The sequence below is a fragment of the Aptenodytes forsteri genome, unplaced genomic scaffold (assembly GCF_000699145.1).
Source record: "Aptenodytes forsteri isolate BGI_AS27 unplaced genomic scaffold, ASM69914v1 Scaffold382, whole genome shotgun sequence".
NCBI classification, from domain to species: Eukaryota; Metazoa; Chordata; class Aves; order Sphenisciformes; family Spheniscidae; genus Aptenodytes; species Aptenodytes forsteri.
Genome location: NW_008794625.1, coordinates 2158136 through 2183139, shown reverse-complemented (window position 1 = coordinate 2183139; position 25004 = coordinate 2158136). Strand labels below are relative to the sequence as shown.

Genomic DNA, 25004 nt, shown 5'->3' with positions numbered 1-25004 from the left:
AATGGGTTTGGTTTTAAACTTAGGGAATCCAAGTATTGCTCTGGAATACAGAGAAACAACGTCTAAGCTCTCACACTCTTTATCAAGCGATGTCCAGGTTACAGTAGCCCATTGTGATTCATCATTTCATTACAGTTAACACAGCATACGTGAGCATACACATAACGCTCCCTCACTATTCGTTCTTCTATTGGAGACCATCTGCAGTCTGAATGAAAATAAAACTATCTGAAGAATGTTTCAAGCAATATCCTTTCGTATTACACATACAAGTACAAGAAATGACAAAACTGAACTGCACCTCAACCAGATTACAGACTTTCACCAATACGCAAGTTAACATTGCTTCTTCCTTTTCACTCTCCTTCCCTACAGTGGTCTTCTACGACATGCATCATAATAACTAGTGCTGTTAAAAACTAAGAACATATCCCTCTTGACAAAGTTAACGAATTTTTCTAGTGGGCACATTGGCTTGCTGGAACGTTTATAATAATCCTTGCAAAATGAGGTCTGGAATGTGACGTCAGCGCCATTATACAGGATGCGGATAAAGTGTTCTTTGGGTCTCTTCCCATCCTGCCACAGCTCAAAAACTAATCTGGCAGCAAATCTCGGAAATCTGGCCTCTGTAATGCCCAAGGCACTAAGAACCGGTGACAACGTGACATCGTGCGCAGAGTAAAGAACAAATACTTCTTCCTTCTTGCCTTCTGCAATACGCTGCAGCCGATTAACAGTCTGGTTGAGGAGAGGATGAGTAGCCAATAGCGCATACAAGAAATAAAGTTTCTTTTCCTGTCTTTCTCTCTCATCCTCCAACTGATGTCTTTTGATTACTTTGAAGTGTTCCATACCAATGCAGCCAGTTTTGGTACACGGAAAACTGACATTGTGGCAAAAATAGCACAAGAGAGAATCTATTGGGTTAGAAGCTCTCAGCTGCCTGGTGGGAATGCCTACAATCTTTGCCATATCCACATATATTTTCTCCAAATCATTGTTTTTCACCCGTAAACTGTACTGTCTGCGCTGCTCCTCTTCTAGGTAGTGGTTTCGCATAGGACAGTCGCAGTTTCCAGAGCAGAAAATGGTGCTCCACTGATGCCTCATGTTAATTTTCTTCCAGTCAAAATCTGGCAAAAAAGTGTAGAGCAGCGCCAACGCGCTCTGCAGGGTTCGACTTTTTCCTGTTGTCTCCAAGTAGAGGTGTTTTGCTGTCCAGTCACTCAGAAGCAGTTTATGTTTGTTTATATAAATTTCTCGTAATAGTTGTCCGTTTCGCAAGTGTTGTACAACCCCTGGAAGAGATTTTTTTAAAGAAGTTACAATACATGATTAGAATCCTCTTAGTTTTGGAGAAAAAAAAATAAAATACACAGCTAGCAGTCTTACTGATAAATGCACAGTTAGTTAAAAGTTTACGAAATTCAAAACTGAACTTCACCTATGCTTGGCCATTAGGAAAACTGCACGAAATGAGAGATACTTGCTGTTCTTCAGCATCTCTCAGATTCTAGGAGCTAAACTGAGATACAGATAGAAAAAGCTGGTTCCATAAAATTTGTTTAAAACCTTAGTGGTTTAATGTTTGATCTTTGGACTAGAGACACAGACCGAATGCGTCTAACACGGTTAAGATGGTTACGAGATGGATCCAGACCGCATCTGAGTCAGGTTTCCAGCCAGGCAGTGAATGCTGCGCTCCCTGCAAGTTTACGGCAGCCAGCAAAAGTACCGGCAGTCAGGAAATGAATATACAGAACGCAAACCAGCCTGTCAACTCACAAAACAGAGTGGTGAGGCGGTATCCTTTTCACACGCCCAAAACCTCTACTCCAGCATCCATCCCACAGCAAAGCAACAGGCACGAACCCTTCATGCACTAGAACATCTACGTAACTGGCTACAGGGAACAGGAGTCTCAACTAGTAACTCGGTTACAAGCTGTGTGCAGTGATGAACCCCGTTTCACACGCAGCGTGCTGGGTTAGGAAGAGTTCCTTGGTAACCTGACTAGATTCCTCCTGAGGTCACTTTGCAAGACTTCACACTGGCCTAACACAAATATTTCTTCTGACGGGATCCCAGAACATACGGGGATTTGGCAGGCAATTTTTGGACTACAAAATACAGGAGATTCCTGGAAAGACACTTGTCAAAAGGAAAATGGTGCTAACTCCCCAAATCTTCAACACTATTTTCAGTCTCCCCAGTGAGTCTCCAAACCCGTTGACTACCCAGATCCACTGTGATATGCTCTTTCACTCATTGGTATTTCAGATAAAAAGAGCAACACAGTTAAAAGCAAGGTGTGGGAATAAAATGGAATGGATCGACGTTAAAATTTGAAAAGACGCAGGAGAACAGAAAAGTATTATTAATATCAATTTTCAAATTAAATTAATGAATGTTGAAGAGAAAAATCCACATGACTAACCCTTTTCACAATCACATTTCTACCCAGTTGTGCAACAGTGTGTTTCCACGTTTGTGGGAAAGCACCTCTGTATTTTCGTTTTTGACGCACTGATACAAATACATGCAGAAAAATTAGTGCAGCAAACAAACACACGGACTTCAGTTCGTACCGTTCAGCTGGCTATTCTGGGTGGAGAACACAAACAATTCCAAGAGCTGTGGAACCTGTGAAAATCTGTTTCTTACAAAGTGGCAGCTTTCTACGCTTGTGCCTTCTTACCTTTTGTTCCCCTCATATTATCTGTTGCCTGCTGACAGCGGTCCCAGGTCCTTTCCAATGGCTCTGACCCAGCACCACCTCCACTTTCCCTCTCCAATCCCAAACCCTTTGTCTCTTCCTAATATTCCCAATGCCCCCAGCACCACAACACTCCCAGGTCTCCGCTTACTTTCTCCTACGTACTCAAATCCCCGACTGCAACACTTCCAGTCACCTGCCATCTCCTCTACCCTTTTGGTATAAACTGAAGAGTATGTTCACGAGCAGAGCTCAGCAGCCTTTCTCTCAGTGGCAGTATTGATGAAGTCTCAAAACTTCATTTTTTAAAGAAGTTGTTTGGAATTTAATTGCTGATATTTTCACCTTTTGTCCCAATAACTAGCTCAGCAGAATTCATAGATGGAATAAGAAAAAAAGCTTTACTTTCCTGTGGTGAAAATACACATAAATAAATATGCTAGAAAACACGCTTCGTTACAAAGCTTGGGGGGGTGGGGGGGTGGGTGAGGAAGAAAGCACTAGATGTTTAAAAGTTTTTCAATTTCTGTAATACAAGCATCAAATGTGTCTGTTACATCGGAGTCTCTTGCAGGGGACACAGTAGTTGCATCACAGGTAAAAACTGGTAAAAACTGGCAACTAAGTGATGGTTCTTCAGTTCCAGGGCCATTCTGAATTACAAACCCATCAGTAACAGAGTCCCAGACCTTCCTCAGGAGGGGCTGAGCAATGTCATTTTTCACAAGGGTGACAAAGCAATTTTGTGGTGTGGTGCAACATCAAGGAAAGGTGTTCTGGCTTGTTACAAAAAGTTAAGAGAGATGCCGTGGCGATCTATCTGTAACAGAATGCAGGCAAGCTATAGGATAAAGCATGGTTTCTAAAACTGTTACTGCTTTTACAGTAGAGAGCCCAATACTTTATTCATATCCCAGCACAACCTAGGCTATGACCAACACTGTAAGCTTCCCATCAAAAAGCCCGTATTTCAATATAAAGAAAAATAGAAGATCCCTTTTCAAGCAGACTGCATTTAACAGAGCAGAGGAGAAGACAGAGCTGCTGTGGGACTTACCTGTCTGTGTAAGCTCTCCCATTTCGCACAAAGAATGACTAGGGTAACGAGGCAGGCTGCTTAGGGAACCATCCATTTGGGCTGCAGACCCTTTGGACATATGTTTAATGAAAGCTTCAAGCTGAGGATGAGAAGGTTTCCTAGGGAGGTAAACCAAAACGTGAGAACTTCCAAAAGCATATGGGAAAACAGCTCAAGAGAGTCAAGTATTCTAAGTATGTCAGCTCGGAAATTTCATGGTGTGAGGTTATTTCCCACTGAGACAACATCTGCTCTTCCTCAGGACTTTTGCAAGTATGCAAAAGAAATCTAACTACTTACTACCTACCAAAGAGCTACAGGGAGGCTGACGTCATGTTAAAATTATGATACCTTTCGGTAAGTAATTCGGAAAGATTTTTTTGGGTTTCTTTGAATGCAGTCGACTAGGGTAACGAGGCAGGCTGCTTAGGGAACCATCCATTTGGGCTGCAGACCCTTTGGACATATGTTTAATGAAAGCTTCAAGCTGAGGATGAGAAGGTTTCCTAGGGAGGTAAACCAAAACGTGAGAACTTCCAAAAGCATATGGGAAAACAGCTCAAGAGAGTCAAGTATTCTAAGTATGTCAGCTCGGAAATTTCATGGTGTGAGGTTATTTCCCACTGAGACAACATCTGCTCTTCCTCAGGACTTTTGCAAGTATGCAAAAGAAATCTAACTACTTACTACCTACCAAAGAGCTACAGGGAGGCTGACGTCATGTTAAAATTATGATACCTTTCGGTAAGTAATTCGGAAAGATTTTTTGGGGTTTCTTTGAATGCAGTCACTAACACTGTTGTGAATTTAAAAAAAAAAACAAAAAACGAAAAAAAAAAAAAACCAAACCCTTACCAAAAAAAAAAACTCTCCATTTTGCAGGATCCATTTGGGCTGCAGACCCTTTGGACATATGTTTAATGAAAGCTTCAAGCTGAGGATGAGAAGGTTTCCTAGGGAGGTAAACCAAAACGTGAGAACTTCCAAAAGCATATGGGAAAACAGCTCAAGAGAGTCAAGTATTCTAAGTATGTCAGCTCGGAAATTTCATGGTGTGAGGTTATTTCCCACTGAGACAACATCTGCTCTTCCTCAGGACTTTTGCAAGTATGCAAAAGAAATCTAACTACTTACTACCTACCAAAGAGCTACAGGGAGGCTGACGTCATGTTAAAATTATGATACCTTTCGGTAAGTAATTCGGAAAGATTTTTTTGGGTTTCTTTGAATGCAGTCACTAATACTGTTGTGAATTTAAAAAAAAACAAAAAACGAAAAAAAAAAAAAACCAAACCCTTACCAAAAAAAAATACTCTCCAGTTTCTGAAGTACCATTGCACTTTAACACCACAGCCAAAGGCGCTAACAACCTATAAAGGGGTTCAAATAACCAGTATTTTAAGTAGATGAACTTGAAGGAATTCTCAGGTTTTGTAATGTACAATGCTGATTACAATCTCGGCCTTTATTTCTCATTACTTCAGGCTTCAAATCAAATAGCACACGTAGCCTCAATTAAGCGGCACCCGGAAAGTAGTATCCAGTGGCCCCATTAAAATTGGAAGTCATTGTTTTGGGTATTGTACTATTACACAAAGAAGAAAGAATCCAACACTGCTGGACACTTAAACAGATGAGACACCCCCACAATGCAAGTAATGAGTACAACTGGAAAAGAGATACACACAAAAAAGTCTAGGTTAACTCACTGAAACAGAATTCAAGTCAGTGAAAGAATGCTGAGATCTCCTAAACCGTTCTGCAAATTTCAAACACACTACAGACTCCCTTCACTGTTGTACTGTTGTGATGAAAACTACATATACAAACCAGCCCACAAACAACGTAATCGAAAGGGATTTAAACCTTTAAAAAAAAAATCTGTGATCACACTTCCACAACAGAAATACATTACATAGGGATTTCTTTGTTAAATGTCAAGGTTCCACAAATGTCACGCAGTCGCGCCTCTACTTCTGTGCAGAACTAAATCAGAAACTGTTTGGCAACCCAACTCTGCCCCAGATGGTTCTCATTTTAATAGGACTTTCAGCCTGAATGCGGTAAATATTTTTATGTTGCTCACAAAAAAACATATATATATAAAAAGAAGATAAATTTGGTCATAGAACTTTTACAGAAGTCTGGGGTTTGTGTTTACTGTTCATATTAACACTGTGCTAGAATGATAAACTGTTTTGGTACAAAAACTTCAGCTCTAAAAAAAAAAAAGCTTCCAGAGTTGCAGGAACCACGAGAGGGAGCAATAACACTACTAAAGTATGAGTAAGTGTCTGGAATCACAGCTTACTAGGACAAAGACATTCATGCTTACACAGAAGAGCCAACTGAGACACTCTTAAATGAGAAAGCGCCTCTTGCAGAGCTATGCTCACAGCATGCACGTACAGGAGGTCCCATCAGAACCCGTGCCTCTGTCAACAGAGAGGTAGCTCACTGTCGTGTCATTTTCTAAAACTTGAATTTTCCAGTATTTAATTTACCTTCAGGGAAAAAAAAAAATCTTGGGAGGAAAATGTTACGATAAACTATGGTACAACTGTCAGCAAGAAAAAAAATGCAAAATGAGACAAAAAGCAAAATGAGAGAAAAATATCAAAAGAAATTTTTTCATTTTTACTTCAAAGAGAAAGGAAAAGCAGCCAACGTATGACATCCTAAATCCACAGCTGCTTCTGTATATTGTAATTTTAACAAGGCAAATGAAGATTAATATTTGAGAGGCAGAGGTACACAAAAAAGGCTTTTGTTCCTTTCTAAAGCAGTGGCGGCTTCCTCTTGCTCTGAGCATACATTAGGAAGCTTAGTCCAGCTCCAGACGTGAATTTCAAACAGAACTTTTTGTACATTTCACTGTTTTCACAGCCCAGCAGCACAATCTAAAAATGGAAGAATTAAGTTGAGAAAATTAAATTAAACCCGTTAGCAAATAGCTTCTTAAGCTTATTACAGACGTAGCAGACCGAACTACCAATTTTCTAAACTTTGCACCTTAAAAAAAACTCTGAACATGAATAAACTGTCAGTTGTAATTTTCCTTATTCCCTGTTTACTTAATTAGCAAGTTCTGCAAATACATGTGCAAGAAAACTAAAATAACTGCCTTATCCATTCTGCTTCTTTTGCTGCTTTGCTTACAAAAACCGGAGTTCTGACGGAATCAAACCTGTACTGATAAAACCGTCAGCAATCACTTGTGGGAAGGAAGAAAGGAAAGAAGAAAAAAAAGCATTTATCAGTGCTTTGCAAAAAGATTTATCAAAAAAATGGCAGGCAAGATAAACTAACATCCAAGATAAAATGATGAAATGCACGATAATTGTTGAAATTATATGCCAATGTATTAATATAGCTTTTCACATACATACGTAGCTGCAAGTTGCTTAACTTTGGATTACATTATTTTTAAAGTGAGCACAAGTTAAGCACATGCTTGCAGAAGTGAATTATGAAATACGACTGTTAGACATATTTCTGAATATAAATTCAAAGCTTACTACTTGTTAAATATATTCCAGAGGAAGAAAAAAAAATAAAAATCAAACAACAGAAATAAGAGCCATTCTGCCTGAAGGGGACAGACATCTCAGGCTATGATATACTTCTACCCTGAACGTAATCCTCACGTACATAACCAAATTGTGAACACACCAGCAAGTCTCCTGATTAACCCGTACAACTGAGCAACTAAAAACTTACTTGTCTCCACAGCAAAATTTACAGCCCCACTCAGGCTACTAGCTAACAAATGATTCCCCCTCCCCGCCCCAAGATTTCTCTTTTATTTAGAATACGAATCCTCCTGCTGAATTGGCCAATTTACAGATGCCGCAGGAGATGGAGTATCCAGGCAACACAGCGAAGACTGCTGGGACTCTTTGAGCAGGAAGCAAAGAAAATCGCTCAGTTGTGTAGTTGAAAAGACTGAAGTATCCTTAAAATTTTATTTCCATAAAAGCAACCAGAAAATAAAAACGGGTTGAAGAGAGATCCTTCTGTAATTCGCTGGCCATTACGACGGTCAGCTACCACGTTTGGGAAACGTATTAATACAATAAACACTTCAAATTTTGTCAGAACATGGAGTGGCTTTTCACCTAACACCACCAGTAATAGCCATACTTCTTCCTAAGCTTGAACATTTATTTCCCATTTTTAACGTCTGGTAATTTGCCTTGTAATGATTTTATTTTTGTAAAATAAAATAAATTTTACCTGTAACAAAACTGAGGATGCTTCTTTTCCCTCAAATAATGAACGCAGCTTGTCTTTTTGTTATTTACAAACTAAACACTGGGATAATAGATCCCAGATTTAATACTGTAGTTTTCATGCACTAGCATTAAAATGGACCAACATTTAAATCCTTATTCAACATTTAAATATCTTACTTGTAAAGGTCTTAAAAAGCTTTAATACCGAAATGCCATCTCTTTATTGCCACGCTGTAACCAGCGTACACGGAAAAAAAATCATACTGTGCAACGATTTGAACTATATGTGTATTTCTGCCAGCAACTGAGCTGACATCCTTCAATAAACATTTCCTTTTTCCTTGAGGAGATTAGATTAAAAAAAATAAAATACCTCTACATTTTTGTTTGAGAAGCAAACACTAACTTGCTGGTGGTTCTGAATTAGCACAAAGTGAGAAATGCAGTACCAGAGTGAGCATATGCACATGATGCCTCAGAAAATCTGCTGATAGATTTTGGATGGCTTATCTATAATGGCACAATATACTGTGCCAGAAACATGCATGAAAATACATTTATTGCACCTGTATGTGCAAAGGTATGAAATATAAGTCAGCTCAACATTAAGTTCAAACATATTACACAGCAAAGCCTCAAATCTCGTGTAGCAGCACGGAAACTTTGTCACAGGACATTTTCGCACCCCACCCCCACGAGACTAACTGAATTCAGGACTCCAAGGGTGAGGATTTAGGAACTGCTGTGGGAGACAGCGGGGCTTTCCGCCCCTGGATAAAGTGATGCTCAGACTGTTTGAGTGCATGGAAGCCTCTTTTGGTAAGAGGTTAGTTCTTTGAGCTAACTGCCTTCGTTTAAAAAATAAAATAAAATAATAGTAAAGAATCACAGCATGAAGACCGTTGCTAGACTTGATAGTTAATTCACAGAGCAAGGAGAAAACCATCCTTGCTCCGCAAGGCTACTTGTCTCAGGACCACTCAGGAAAATATTGCTATTGATTTATATGGTCTATTTGTGAAACATTTTCTTCCCTAGTGATCCTTGTGAGCAGAAACCAGTTTTATTAAAGAATTAAAACGTAAATAGAAATCAGATCTAGAGCAGAGTTTTGTTCCTCCTTTAGACCTGAGCTGCAAATCAGACCCAACAAGGTCAATTTTGGTAAAGATTCCCCACCCCTCAATCCTTACGTTTATTAATTTTAGGACTACCTTTGATCAAAATTAATTCCTCGATAGGAGCAGGCTGAGATTCCTTTAACATTCTTTCCTATCAAAGCTATTGGACCCCTGAGCTATTGCCTTATTTCTACTGTGTATACTGTAAAACGAAGTACAGTGTAAGCCTTGTTTCTTCAACAAACCTGATGGTCAACAAACACAGCATTCAATCTGCCCTCCGACTCATTAAACCGAATACTCTTTTGAACCACCTACAAATTTCAGACTACATATCTATAAAAATTGCAAAGTTATTCTAATTAAGATCAAGTACAGTATTTAAGAAACAAATGTGGAAAGACATTATCTTGACAAGACTACATGCAACTACAGTTTATGTTATAATTTACATGTTCATAAAAATTCAAGAGTTACTGCACAGTGCTGTCTGTCCTCTCACAGCACTGGAGAGTTCTGCGGGAGATCTATACGCCTCAGGAAAGAACTTGTGGAGGTGGACGTTGATATAATGAGATATTGATTTTTTTTTTTTTTTTAATTCCCAAATGACATTTATCTATGCAAATGTCACTCCTGTTAGCAAATGCAGAATTTGCAAAAGCCAAGAGGACCAAACTTCTCAACAAGGAGCTGCAGAACCCTCAGTGCGTCACCTGGTGAGTAAACGCGACCACGCCAGGCACACACCAAGCTACTGACAAATGAACATTACCTTTCTGTAATCGTATCATACCAGATTCTGTCTCCTAACTGTACCAAAAGCAAGTCCCTTTTCTCTTTACTTAAAATGCAAAAAAAAAAGATTTTATAATTTCAGGCAAAAATAATGTGTTTTCGGTGAAGTTCAAGTAGTCAAAAAAAGCGTTAGATCAAAGGACCAAGCTGTTTCCTTTTTAAAAGGCAAATGAATGGAAAGAGCCACTAAAACCAACAACAGATTACGGCAGTCTACAAAAGAGGCCCTTAAGACAGCGTTAGTACTGTTGGGGCTTATTTATTCATAAAGGTCTTACAGCTTTTACATTTTTATATACAAACTCTGTAGAGATCCAGTCTACTTCACTGCTCTTCTGAGTCTTTAGAGAAGTCAGAAGAGGCCTCAGGAGACCTTTCTTCCCCTAATTCTGGTCTGGATCATGCTTTGACCTCGCTCCAAGTCAAATCCACACCTCCTTTAGCTCACAGTATGATACTTGCCACATTTTTCTCTCTCATTTTTCTGGCAGTTTCAAGACGTGTATATTGAACCTAAAAGTCAGATATTTGTTACTAAGCTTCTTATGATTAACATCAACACCTCTCAAAATGCCTTAAAGCATATGCTAATTAACCCAGCGCACTATCAAATTATAGCAGTCTTCTGAAATCATTTTAGCATCTTCCAAAAAGCACTTCTTCTCTATCTTGCACACAAACTCAATGAAGAAACATTGCATATTTTTTTACTTGTGGCACTATAAATGTAAGATACAAAGGGGAAAAAGAAGTGGGAGATTAATTTATTCCCCCCCCATAAGCGAACACTACGATGAAAGGATTTTCATAACATCGTTCAATTAATTTTCTTGAGGAAGAAAGTATTTATATTCCAAGTTCCCTTTGGAAATTTGCATCCAGAACAATGAAAATAATAATACCACTACTATCAATTGAGGGTTTCGATGGAAGAAATCTTCAAAGCATTTAATCCATTTGCTTATATTCATTCCACACTTATATGTCACAAACCATAATTCACAAAACCGAAGCGTGACCTCAAGGCTATTTTGCATACCCATTAGAAGTCCATGGGGCTGTGGCATAATCTGCTTAATTAATGAATTCCATCAGCTGAATGCCAAGTCAAATAAAGAACAGACTGAATATGAGCAGCATACTTATCTGGAACTAAAGTCCAGAAAGCTTAAACAAGCCAGACTTTCAATCAGACATCTCAACTTAATTACACAGCATCAAGAAACCTTCAGTTCAAAGTCAGCAATTATACACCTTGTAATACTCTCAGTATAAATACGTTTACAATCAAGCACCAAATTTACATCACAAAGGAATATAAGCCTGACAGCCAAACGTGGCAAATAGCTTCCTGATGTTAAAGTAATAAATGTTCCATCCAAAACAATGGCAGAAACACTAACAATTCTAGCCAGAAAGGTCAGCCTTAACACATCTGGACAGAACGGTACAGAGCCACCTCCTTTAATCTTCCTGCCGCCCTTTCAAAGTTGGCCAGGAGATTCTATTTTACACAAACTTTGTGCTCAAGGAAACAAGGTCTTTTTGGTTCTCCGCTCATTTTTAGTGGCTGTGAATGGTATGTCAAAGTCTTCATCGGCCAGTAGCAGCGGAGGCTGTCTGCGCTGCTGGCCGCCTCGCGCCCTGACGCCGCTCCCTTCACTGCTTGACTCGGTCATTCTGTTGGCAGTGGCAAAAGCTGCACTACTTGCTTGCCTTTTATGGCTAGTTTTCCTGACTCCAGGGGCCTTCACGTTCTATCCCTTGCCTGAAACCGAAGTGGAAATAGCTATAAAAAGCTTCTCTGACAAATACAAAACTAAGCTCTCACGTGGCACTGTAATACTGAGAAATGCAGCCACTCGTCCAGCTTTGTCACTTGCAGTTAACATTTTTGCATAAAGTTTTCTCACACACATTCTAATGTGACAGATATTGAGCAAGATCAGAAGATCAGAGCCTTCAAGAACTCCAAAAAGAATCTGGATCATATTTCTTTAATTAGCATTTCATGCTGAAAATAATCTCACCCCTTAAAGGCAGGTCATTAAAAATGTTATCATAGCTATTAGCAAATGATTCATTTTTCATCTTGTTAGAGAAATTAATTGCCCACTCAACTCTAAGGCAGAGGTATCTGGAGTTTGGGCTCCTGTCTGCCATCTCAGGGCTGCATATCCCATTTCAGAAAGCCGGTCGGCTTGCAGCGGGCACGGAACACTGTTGGGGCTGGGCACCCCTCAAAGAACTCAAACTTCTCTTGGAGGATGTTAGATCAGACCACTGAACGCCACTTCTGGACAAAACAAGCACTTTGGTGTAAATTGAAGCATGAATAAAGACAAGAAGGAGCCAACATGATAGCAAAGTTTTTTAGTTTGCTCGTTTTTTTTAAAATTGCGCTGTGTCAAAGGTCCCAGACCACTATCACTTATAAAGCTCGTTCAGTATAGTCAGAAAATCAGGTATTTTGGGATGTATTCATAGACAGGCATTCCAAAAGAGCAGTCTCCTTTCAAAAAAGGAGGATGTGGTTTTGCTCCATTTCTGATTTTGATACCTGTACCGAGCAGCTAAGAAAGATGTAAGTACATATATACACTCTAAAACCAGTGAAATTAGAAGCTATTTGAATCTTCTAAATTCCAATGCCATGTTAGCTATAAAAAGCAGTGTCTATTTTGCTTCCCATTTTACTCTTAAAAAGGTATACATACTTTTTTTTTCTATGTATGCTTGTATGTATTGCAGACAAAAGTGTATATATGTGGAATATTGTATTTTTCTCCTCTTTAGAGGAAAAAAGATGTAAATTTTCCTCTGTTTAGATCTTCATACAAAACGTAGGCAGATAGATAGGGTAGCCTGAACATAACTTAGGAGCTCCTAAGTCTGTTTCCTACGAACAGGTAGGCACACAGATGGGCTAAAACTGATGGTGGTTTCAAACTTTCGTGGGGTTACCCCAACCACCATGACAGTACCTTGATTCAGCAATAACGGTTACTTTTCAATTACTCATGCCAGAATAGCGTTACAACACCGACTAAAACTGAAGACAGCATTACAAGCCTTGCAAATTTCAGGACATCTACTAGTAACAGGGCAACTTCCTTCATGCAGCCAGATATCCGAAAAGAAAAGCAACATATTTCAGCCTTCTTCAGAGAAAGATCCAATTTGCTGATCGTTTTCTGCCAGCCTTTGTGTCCGCTACCGTATGTATCTAGTTAGCAAGCCTCTTTAATCAAGCTTCCCATCACCTTTACAAGTATGAGATGAAGCTGTACTTAATAATTAGTTTCAGGTATTCCTTCACAGCACTTCAGCCTATTTTAGCAACATTCCTACTGTGCAATATTGCTACTGCGTTTGGTTTTTAATATACTTGAGCCAGAAATTGACTCAGGACCAGGTATGAAAATTGGTTCGCTTTTCTAAATGGAACTGCTAATCGCAAACCTAAGTGTGTCCCATAATCCATCTGCTCTTTCAGAGAGATTCTTTTGTTAAAAGCCCACTGAGGAAAAGCTGAAAGGACAGAGTATTTCAGATATAAAAGATAAAATCATAAACGCTGATGATGATGGGAAGCTACTAAAATTTTAAGGAACACAGCCCATGAATCTATCAAAACAAGAAACACGCATTTGATGTATCTAAGTCAGAAATGCAGTTTCACTGCGCCGTTAACACTTTCAGCACGACAGAGTAAAGCCACTTCTGAGTAACTCCACACCAGAAAAGCGAGAACATCATCTCTTTGAAGGCAGATTCCACGCTATTCTGGAAAAAGGCATTTATGGTATATTTACACTGCTTTGTATATCAGTAGATCAGGAGAGCTACCATGCCTCTTCTCCCGAGTAACGTTATGCAGGTACGCAAAGCAGATGCAGCCCCCAACTCACTGACATCTCCACACCTGACACTGCTGCGTGGGCAGCACTACAAAGCTGTAGATTCACCTGGAGGTTTTGCTAACACATCTGGTACAGTTAAAAGAAAAATACCAAGAAAAACTAAAGTATTCAGTAGGTTCACTGGAAAGTCCTCTGTTGGAAAAAAAATAAATACCACCACAGATCCTACTTAAAAGGAGAAAAAAAACATACGTAATCAAGCAAGCTGGGACAAAGGTTGGTGATTTACATCATGACTGTTTATTTCTACACTACACTTCATCTTTATCCATGAGTAAACTACACAAGAAAGAAAGGTTCTTCCACAAGGAAGAGAAGCAATTCAGACTATATCCACAGCTCAAACTGGTTCAGGTATGAAGACAAGCATCAGCAAGCTACAAAGACATGATGTTAGACAGACGCACACTATACTGAAACAGAAAGGTAAATGATGTTTTAATGGCAGTCGGGCATAAATCACTTAGGTGTGACAGTTTTAAACTGCGAGTGGTAACTACAGGAAAGGGGTAGTTTTCAAATAGCAAACAGTGCACTTTCTGTTTAACTCGTATTTTGATAGTTAAATGTAAAAACCCCCCTCCTCTTCTTTTTTGTTCCTTAAAAGTACTTTGATACAAATCATTAGTTTAAGGAAACTCTGATAACCTATATTTCTGAAAAATAAAAAAATATAAAATATAGACATCAATTTTCCTATGGCAGCGACCAACTGAGTCCTTTTCGTATTCACACAAAAGGAAGCACGCTTAGCTGAAATGGAAGAGACACTCTCAAACACTGCACTTATATTTTGAAAATGTGTAGAAGCTTATCTAAGAGGAATGGTAACCTAAATATTCAATTAAATAGCTTTTGCTTTTTACAGAAATACCAATAATTTCTTCTGGTCTAAACTGGTAGCAAGTAATAGTTCCTGTTTCAAAGGAAATATTGTACACCACTGATACAGGGTTGTTTTTTTTTAATCCACCACAATACACAAACATCAGAAGTCACAACGTACTTCAAGCTGCACAAATCGTTTCCTTAAGAGGAACAAAATAATTATCAAGCAAAACACACTTAGTAATGATAAAAGCCAAGAATTTTACCTGCTAGGCAGCAACATACAGTCAATGTCAGGTCTCTTTGTCTTGGGAATGGCATATAGCGGATACCTATCGCCATGTCGAATCAACACTTGCACTGACACTAGCTTAAAATAATGAGGTGCATGACCTAAAGTGAAGGAGGGGGGGAAGAGAGAAAAAAATAATGTAAGAAGTTAAGTGAATGTTACCTAAATCTTCCCCCTGCACACTTTTTCCTTTAAGAAAAAAAAGTAGGTATAACTGGCTTGATAGCTTTGGTGTTGCAATGAAAGAAAACCTCCGTAAGAAATGATAACTTACTGTCCCAAGAAAGACTTCACTTAAAATTGCAAGACAACTTATACAAGGCTCAGGTCCTTAGCACATTCTCCACAGCACATCTGAAGTCCAACAACCATACAAGACATTATTCAAGCACTGATCTCTGCCAACACGATAAGGCTACTCTACTGTTAGGATGACTCTCTTCCAGACCCCCACCATAATGACAGATTTTGCAGCACGCCCAACTTGGAGCTTTTTGATATACTTGTTCGTGATTTATTTTATATGCATTAATGGGATATGCTAATGAGGGAATTCATTCAGGCTAACTTGCTGCTGCAGCCGCTATAGGGTGAAGAACACAAATGTGTCTTCTAGCTGACTACATCTAATGGTTTGGAGTTCCAGCACAAGTTACTTCTGGGTTGGTTTTTTCTTCCCAGAATTCCAAGTCAACTGTTTTTCAGACGTTAATAATATAATTTGCAACGCAGCTCACTTAGAATAAGCATTATAATTCAATTCAAATATTAAATATCTGTATCAAATTTCAATTTTAGGCCTCCAGTTGACCACTGACCAGCAGAATCACTTCCAAAAATCAGAACAGAGAGGATACAAAGGGAAGGAAAGAAGAACAGCGTATTTTGAATGATTTAACATAATTCAGCAACCAGATGGCGTTTGCTGTACCTTCTCCAAGCACCAAAGAACTGACAATGCACAAAGTTATCGTTTCCGACAACAGCACGTAGAAGCAAGCAACTAAACTCATTTCCATTCACAAAGCTTACCTTCCATGCTGCGTTCAGCAATGGTGGGAATATTGCAGTAAACATGAGCTTCATAAACAGGATCTATCACAGGAGGCTCAGTCAGCAAATCGGGCATTATTCTCTTTCGGCTTTTAGGACTCAAACCATCTTCCCTGATGGGGTTTACCGGGATTAAATGCACTGAAAGATACAAAACATACAGCATATACCTTTAGGAGGCTTGAAGGACATATAGCACTATGACTTTTTTTTTTTTTAAAAGTAATTATGCACAAAGGCTATGGTTTCCATGAAAGGATGCCACTCTACAGTTTAGGTCTTTGTTGTGAATTTTTCATGATTTACCCAGTCAAGAAGGCAAGCCCAGAGAGCTCTTTAGCAAAGTCAATGCTTGGCTAAGACTGCAAAAATACATCTGGATGTAGGACACCTCTGCCTTTTGCACTATTCTTGAAGCTGCTTTTTCTGTCAGTCTCTCATGAAGCTCTAAGAGCATGAATAGGAAGAACAGGCCCAGCTGTCTCATCCTTTTAGCTTAAAAACTGACATTGAAGGACATCAGCAAAAGACACGGCACAGTTACGATGATGGTACTACAAACCACTGGGAAAACAAAGTAGTCAGGATGGAAGGGGCTGGATTGTCCATCATTTTCCTTACTAATCCCTGCCCTATTGTTCTCCCTTGGGAGGGAAAAAAAAAAAGAAAAAAGACCGAAAGAAAAGACGAGAGAACAAATTTCAAAGCAGAATTTTACTAATTTGGGTGGGTCAGTTCCTCAGTTGCATCTTGACTCCCAGTCCTAATTTCAGAGGCTTGTTCTGCAACAGACAGTTGTGCAGACAAAGAAAAACCAATGAAGACAGCAAACTGAAGAGAACACAAAGATTTTTAAGAGCACGTAGCCGTTAATATAACACAGACTCTTCATTCTTACACTACAATACACTAAAAAAAAAAAGAAAAAAGACCGAAAGAAAAGACGAGAGAACAAATTTCAAAGCAGAATTTTACTAATTCTTCTGGGTCAGTTCCTCAGTTGCATCTTGACTCCCAGTCCTAATTTCAGAGGCGAATTTGTTCTGCAACAGACAGTTGTGCAGACAAAGAAAAACCAATGAAGACAGCAAACTGAAGAGAAACACAAAGATTTTAAGAGCACGTAGCCGTTAATATAACACAGACTCTTCATTCTTACACTACAATACACTACTATAAAATATTTTTATGCGGTTTCTCTTTGCCTGCCAAAACCAGAACTCAAGCATTTTCCATACCCTTGCTAGTGCTGTTGACATGGCTAATACCCGCAAACTGCAGTGACTTTAAACTTTTCCTTAAGCTGTTTCAGATTTTGCATACGACTGCCCACAGGACTGTGCTCGGCGAGAATATTAAACTGTAATTTTGACTTTGGCCGCTTAAACTGCAGGGCTCAGCTGCCGTTCCAACACTTATTTATCAGTTTCATTTTTTAGCTCCTTCCACATTATCGTGAGACATTACAAACCACTGACCAAGAAACTCCAGCAGTAACACAGAGCCTTGGCAGTATCTATCAGGCGCTGATAACTCTGGCTTGAAGGGGGCTTGCAGCAAATTTGTATTTGGGGTATAAATCCCAGACCTCAGAATGTGTTACAACAGTTGCTGGCCTCTGCAAATAAACAGCATTACAAGACAGTAGTTGCCTAAAGAGTATAAATGGGCGATTACAGCAGTTATGTTGTATCGGTCAAGTTTCCTAGCCAGAAAAGGTTAGGAGCAACAACTCTCGGCTTTCTGTTAACAATTTTCTCTAGAGCAACCCACAACATTGCTACTGCTCACTTAATGTCACAAAAACGTACGGAGTTGGCTTAAATACTCATGGAGTTAATGTAACTCAATTCAGCTTTGACCCATGAGCATTTCAGAAGACAGGGGAAACCATACCCCAATAGCAACAGATATGAACTCTGGTGCTAAAATTTGACTGGGAGATATAAAAGCAAAATAAGGAACCTAATTTTTTTATCCAAGGCAGTTTTAACTACAAAAGACTGAAGAGATCACATTTTCGCACTGAGACTATTAACTGCAGCAGTCAACAGATGCATACATTATCTTATTAAGATCAAGTCCCTACGATTCATGGGGCCAAATATTGTTTGCAGATAGCACGTCTCATTTCTAATCAAACTAGTTGAATAAATATTTTAATGCTACCAGACAAATTTAAGAATAAGGAAAAGCACTAAATCTTAAAGAGAAGAATCTACTCTATTTAAAATATTAAAAATAAAATTGAATATTAAAAATAGCACCTACAGGATTATCAGGTTACATGTTTGAAGTTTAAAAAGCCACTGCCAAAACACCCTTAAAGGAGACTCTTAAGACAACACAGCAGTTATGGGTGCAACGTAAGACACTTTTGTGGACTAGAAATGGACTCAGATCAGGAATAACAACAGTTCATGTCACCAATTTAAAAAAGATTTTAATAAAAACTATCCTATTCTAAATGCTGCTGCTAACTACATTTATTAATTACTTAGTAGGAGCTGGTAAATATTGCCCTTATTGTATAGTGAATAAGCTTGGCTTATACCAGGAAAGAAGAAGGGACACAACATTTCCCCACTAAACTACTACCACCCTGTCCACGTCCAAGTATCTCAGATCGGGACCGGGCTAAAGGAGCTGCTAACTTTGAACCCGCCTGGGCACGACCACTTTGTCTGGATTTCTGAACGTATTTGAGCAACCTGATCTAGTGAAAAATGTCCCTGCCCACAGCAGGGGAACTGGTCTAGATTATCTTGGAAGGTCCCTTCCAACACAAACCATTCTATGGTTCGACTTAAGACATTCAAATTGTTTGCAGATTTGACAAAGAAAATTATCGACAAGCTCAAAAAACTCCAGCCACCTAAATAAGCACTGTCATAACAAGTGGTATTTACTTTTAGTGCACCTGAAATAACACATATTGGGGAAAAAAAAATAATTTAAAAAAAATCAGCCAAACAACCTATGCAAATATCTGGGTCTTCTATTTAACTATGTTCAATAGAAAAATGAAAAAAAAAAATCTTATGATCTGGGCACCAGTCTAGGCAGTCCACTGGAAATTTCCAACAAATGTACACGCATAAAAATAGCAAGTATTTCAGGAAAGAGGGAAAACAAGGCGAAGGGGAAACGAATTCCAGTTGGAAAGCTGCCTTCTGTTTGCTCAGCCTTATCAGCACGGTGACCCTGAGGAGCCCACCCAGCAAGGCTGGTCCTCCTCTCCCCTCGTGAAAGCCCCCCACAAGCTCTAACAACCCTGCAGCCTCAGTGCTTCGGGACGAGGTCCCCAAGCAACGCGGCCCCTCTTCACACTTCTGCGACAGAAGTGTCTTCCATACTGACAGCTGAAGCCTCAGTTGTCTCTCAACTGTTTTCTCATCTTCTGCCATTCCCTGGACATTGTTAGTGCCTCACGTATTTATGATGTTTTCTCCTTTCTCCCTCCCTTTTCATTTCAAGTCCTTGGGCTTCATGCTCCCTTGCTGTCCTCGTTTATCCCGCTTCCTCGCTGCCAAGTCCTTCTTTGCACGCCTCATCCTCTCCAGCTCCCCACTGCACGGAAGGCTCAATTTGTTCCTCCGTTTTGGTACCCCTTATGCCACATAAAGCAGTTATTTAAAGCTCTTTGAAGAGCTGACTGTCTCTCTGTATCCAAGTTTTTCCTTCCTGAAAGTCCTCCTCTGCAGCGTCAATCCCACCTTTGTCTCCCAAATGGGGTTTCTGGTCCATAGGTAACCAGGAAACCTACAAGGAGGATTGGACTGACACAGCTCAGAGGAGGAAAGAAAAAAGAAAAAAAAAAAAAAAGAAAAAAGAGAAAAAAAGTCCCTCATACAGAGTTGAAATTCATCTTTTTACCAAACTCTATTCTGCTCTTTCAGCTGTAAATCATTATAAGATCAGAATTCTATTCTGTAGTTTTCACACAACTTTTTATAGCTTAGCACTCTTTATACGACCTGTTCTATTAGTTCACAGTAACATGCGCTGGCCCAAAACCGAAGTCTGCCAACGTGTATATAGTCATACTTAAATCTTTGAGTACGGGAGTTTCTGAACAGGATCTTTACACTGCTCTGCCTTTCAAAGCTCATGTTTTACTATGACAGGAATACAACAACATAAACCAGAAATTAAACAGATGATTTTAATGTACATTTCCCACAGCCAGGGCAGTTAATAAAACATATCTGAAACATATTTGGTGATCTAACTGGAAACTTTGCCAACACTGAAACTATAAAGAATACGTACATATTATTATAGAGGTAGTTTGACAACAAAAAGGGAAAGAAAATATATTTTATTTCCCAATATTCATAAATTATTTTTAAAACTAAAGCAGCTACATAGAAACTACTTTGAAACATTAATTTTGAAAAAGTTCTATCTAGGAAAAAAAGTAGAAGGCTTACAGAAACAATAAAATGAAAGAGACCTCAAGGCAACTCTGCTCGGTGTCCCACCGAGTTAAAATTGTTTGAAACACAAAGTAAAACTAAACACACGGGCTGGTATCAGACGAAAGTAAGACCTGGTAGAACAGTCAAACAGCAAACTCTGTCCTGTGAGAGACAGAGGGGCACCGGCCACACGGCAGAACAGCTAAATACCGCTGTAGAATCACTCCCAAGAATTTTTGCAGCTCCGAACTGAGATATGATGTTGTTTAAGCAAACAAAATCAAGAAGAAATAAAATCCAAACTCTGATACTAAGGTTAATTAAACAAAAAACCTCCAGTCATTTTTGTTTTAAATCAAACTGCTTACCCTACAGAACCTGAAGACAAAGTTTTAAAATGAAGTTAACAGTTTGACTAGGAAACGTCTTTATGAACAAAACCAACGGCACCTGAAATATTATGATGTATGGTTTTATTCTCAGTGTACATTAAATATGACCTATTTAAAGAGCAAGAAGCTAATTCGTCTGACTTCCATACCCCCCCCAGTTCCTGAATGCCACAAAATATACCAAAAAAAGACAAATAATAGACAAGTAGTTTCTAAGCGAGAGAGACAATCATTCAGAAGTGCTTTCAGTATAATGGTTGTAACAATTACTGCAGAGCAACTAAACCCCTCTGGAAGAATGTCAAGTTTATCAAATCAACTATTGTACTCAGAAGCCCGAGCAGGGAGCCAGTCTGATATGAATTAGGGCTACAAAACTGACACGAATTTGACAGAATTCACTACAGCAGAAAAACAAAACGCAAAGCAAAGTGCAGTCCATGTAGAAGAAACACCAAATTAAATGCTAAATCACTCCATTACCAGTTGCTCTCCCTCCTACAGTACTAGTTTCAGCTTGAAAAACAAAAGGTACCACCACTGTCTACCAAGAAGAAAAAGATTTATCCATGAAAAAAATCACTAACGTTTACCTAAAACCAGAAAGATAGGCAACAAAACCATTTTCCATTTCTGTTTTCCCTTGTAGCTCCAGCCAGTCTGAGAAGCAGCAGCACAAGCAGCCATGTTAGTCTCAATTTTCTGACTAAACAGAGACCTGAAGTCTTCATCTTTTATAAAACAGAAGGTTCTTTCAGCCCCATGCAAACGTACTGTTTAAAACAGTCACATGGAAATGAAGCCACACAGCAGAAATGCAAAAAAAAAAAAAACCAAACCACCACCCGACTGTAGGTAACCTTATGCTAACGGGTGAAGAAAAGCAAATGCGCATGTCGGAGAGCACAAAAAGTTATTTATCCCTCTTCCACCTTTCCCCCCCCTCCCCTTTCTGCTCCTAGCAGGGCACTAACAAGGCTGCCTAGCACAGAGGAGAACACTCGGCCTTCTGAAATTCTGACGATGAATGTAGACTTTTCTACTTGCTCTCTCCGAAAAAAACGGAAGCTAGAAAGGGAGAAGCGTAGGGAAGAACCACCAGAAAGAGGAAGGAATGCTTCAAAGAAAATGAGATGGGGGGGGAAAGGTGAAGACGTGTGCAGCAAGAAGAACAATCTGGACAAAGCGGACAAGGTGCACATGTGCTGAAGGGGACGTGGTGCGACACCGAGGGCAGGCGCCGTCAGTTTGGAGGCGAGGCAGCCTGGGCACGTCCCGCCACCCCGGGCTTGGTCCCTGCCACCCCTGAGGCAGTTCCTCATCCTCGCGCCTGAGGAACACATCCATCCCCAGGGTCGCTCTTAGGGCCCTGCTTGGGATTACAAATGCGTATTTGGACGTCAATGAAGTTCAAGTACGCCTGCGTGACACACAATCCACCTTTCTCGTTTTATTCTTTCGTACAGCTTAAATAAAGGCTTTGCAAGTCTCAGACGTAAGATCTGTATTAACAGCGAGGGCCTTCATCCGTAATGCACAATGCCACAATCACTAATGTGCTGTATTTGAATACTGAGTAATCACACAAACAAAAAAAAAGGTTTATTAGCCTCACACTGGTCAAACTATCAAGTACTATTAAGAAAAAAACCATAAAAATCTTTAAAAAGGCTTCTAAGCCTGTGAACATAAGCTTCTAAGCTTCAGATTTTATATTTATATAAAATATAAATGGAGCTACTAAACTTTTACGTAAGTTCGTCTTAAATTTTCACTGTTTTAATTTATTAAGCATGTGCAGTTTAATTCAGCAAAAAACCTCCAGTAATTTTTATTTTAAATCAAACCACTTGCCCTACAGAACCTGATGACAAACTTTATATCTATATAAAATCCGTCCACACTGAACTCACGAAGAAGAGACAGTCCTCAGCACCTCTGCAGTCCCTATCCCTTAACCATCCACATCTGAACCTACTTCTTCCACCACATCCCCGCTTCCCCTGGCATTCGCCCGTCCATTTTCTCCACTTCGGCTGCGTCTTCTGCCCGTTCAGGAGCAAGTGGAGCAGGGGGGCCCCCGAAGCACGGACGTATTCTCTACAGAAAGCTCCATGTGCAACTGCTGACCTTTCTACCGCAGAGCAGGCTCCAAGCTTCGAGGTCTTCTTCCCACAGTGCTGCTAACTTCTCCGAGCATCACTCCAAAGAAAAAAGAGCGGAGGGAGCTATGGGGGAGGTGGGTAACGGAAAGAAGAACAGCAGGGGGCTTGGGGGACACACACTTAAATTTAACCTAGAATAGCAGCAGCAACAAGCTCTGCCTTGACAAATCCCTGACAAGCTAAGGAAGGTTCCTTGGAGTGTAATTTCTCCACAATACTTCAACCTAGCAATGGTATGTTTCAAGGTCACATAGGTACAGCTTTCAGAATGGAACGGTAGCTGGGCAGCAGAGGTAAACGCTTCCCTTCTTACACACTTAAAAATGTTATCAAACCAAAGGTCCGAACACGTATGACCCAAAGTACAGACTCATCAGCCTCATTACAGAAGCCGGCAGGAATTTCCAACCTCATGGATTCCACTGAGCAGTCAAATGGGAGCAAACAGTGAACTGAGACTACAGATCCCTTCCTCCGAGTTTCCAAGAATTTGCAAACGTTCAGCACTAGTGGCGAGTTACGGACCCAGACGAGCCCAGACACATATACCTAATTTGACATACATTCAGTTTCTGGATTGCTGCTGCTGTTCTTCCTTCTGTAAGAGAGATCATAGTAATTTAGAGAATTTTCAAGGAGTCTGCTGACTTACAGCGCAATCCTATTGCCAGCACCCTATGTTTCAAGTTCTAAGACAGACTTTGAAAAACATTCGGGAAAAGTATTTCTAAGTGTAGTAACCAAGTAGCAGGTATCATTGAATAAACATTCTTTTCAAGCCAGTGCTTCTAATCAAAAGCACTGAAAAATGCTTGCTATGGCAGCCTTGAATACACGCACTTCATACTGCAGAACCACAGATTTCTGCAATAGCCTTCATTACAGCGTATTTTGACACCAGAAGTTAAAGCCCGCTAGAATAGTTCTATTGATCCTATCAGGTAAACATAGACATCTCCCTTCCTACAGCAAAAACATCAATTACTTTTGAAGACAATGAGGAATGCTGCAGCAGACTTGTGGAACAGAACATCATATTTTGGATTCTTACATATAAACATTAACCTGCCAAGAGAAATTGATTAAATTCACAAAGTTGGGGTTTTTTTTCCCATTTTAATGCACTGATCCTTCTAGGGTAAGTTTCTGCATTACCTGGGTCAATATTAGAAAAGTGCTGCTTTTAAAATTCTGTTCTTTAGTGCTATGTTTGTATTTCCTCATGTTCCTTAAACAACATCTTCTGTTTCAAAGTGACGACACAGTAGTTATAGTCCCATCTCCTTTCCAAATTATTTCTTGCGATTTAATAAAGACACGAGGCGGATTTCCCTTTTCTTTCATTCCTGCAGCCCCAGTCATCACAGAGCCTGAAGCACCAGTTCCCTCGCTGCCCTCCCTCCACCCGGAGAACTCAGCCGCAGTCAGTCTTCAACCCCAAACGCGGTGGGGATGGGAGCAGGGTAGGCTCCGCGAGGAACCACTCTCCTCCGACGGGAAAAATGCTCAGGGGAAATTTGAATTAAGGTTTAGGATAGAGAGAGAGTGTTTTTTCATGGCCAAAGAGAGAACTTCAGCATCGCCTCAACTGTTCTTCAGCCAAAAAGCACTCTGCAGCCCGCGGCAGGCAAGCTCAGCCCACTGCCACACTTGCTGCCTGACACAGTTTTCACAAGTGTCATACACTGGTATAACATTTTGCCTATGAGAGGAGCACTGTCGTTCAAATTAAGGTACAGAGGTAATGACTGCTCCCCAAAACTTCCCCTGAAGCCTTGCTTCTTATTTTAATCACCCAGGACACAAGCAGCAGCCAGTGACAGTCCCCACTTGGGCAGAGTCTCACTAAGGAAGCACAGCGCGCACCCCCGGAACGGCAAAACCTGGACGGCCGCTTGCAGGATTCTGCACTGCCCACCGGAGCGAGCGCGTTATTACCGTGCTAACATTACTCAACTTCAGCACTAAGTTATCATCAT

At 39.9% G+C, this 25004-nt stretch overlaps 1 protein-coding gene across 1 annotated transcript; it reads right to left on the bottom strand.

Annotated features, from left to right (window-relative positions):
* Positions 1-369: 369 nt before the first annotated feature.
* On the bottom strand, positions 370-23616 carry PXYLP1 (2-phosphoxylose phosphatase 1). The gene is made up of 6 exons (XM_019470499.1): positions 23396-23616; positions 21454-21578; positions 16027-16188; positions 14969-15095; positions 3777-3916; positions 370-1301 (listed from the first exon to the last, which is right to left on the bottom strand). Exons 1-6 carry the CDS (start codon positions 23437-23439, stop codon positions 370-372), a joined length of 1530 nt encoding a protein of 509 aa, XP_019326044.1. The 5' UTR covers positions 23440-23616.
* Positions 23617-25004: the final 1388 nt, after the last annotated feature.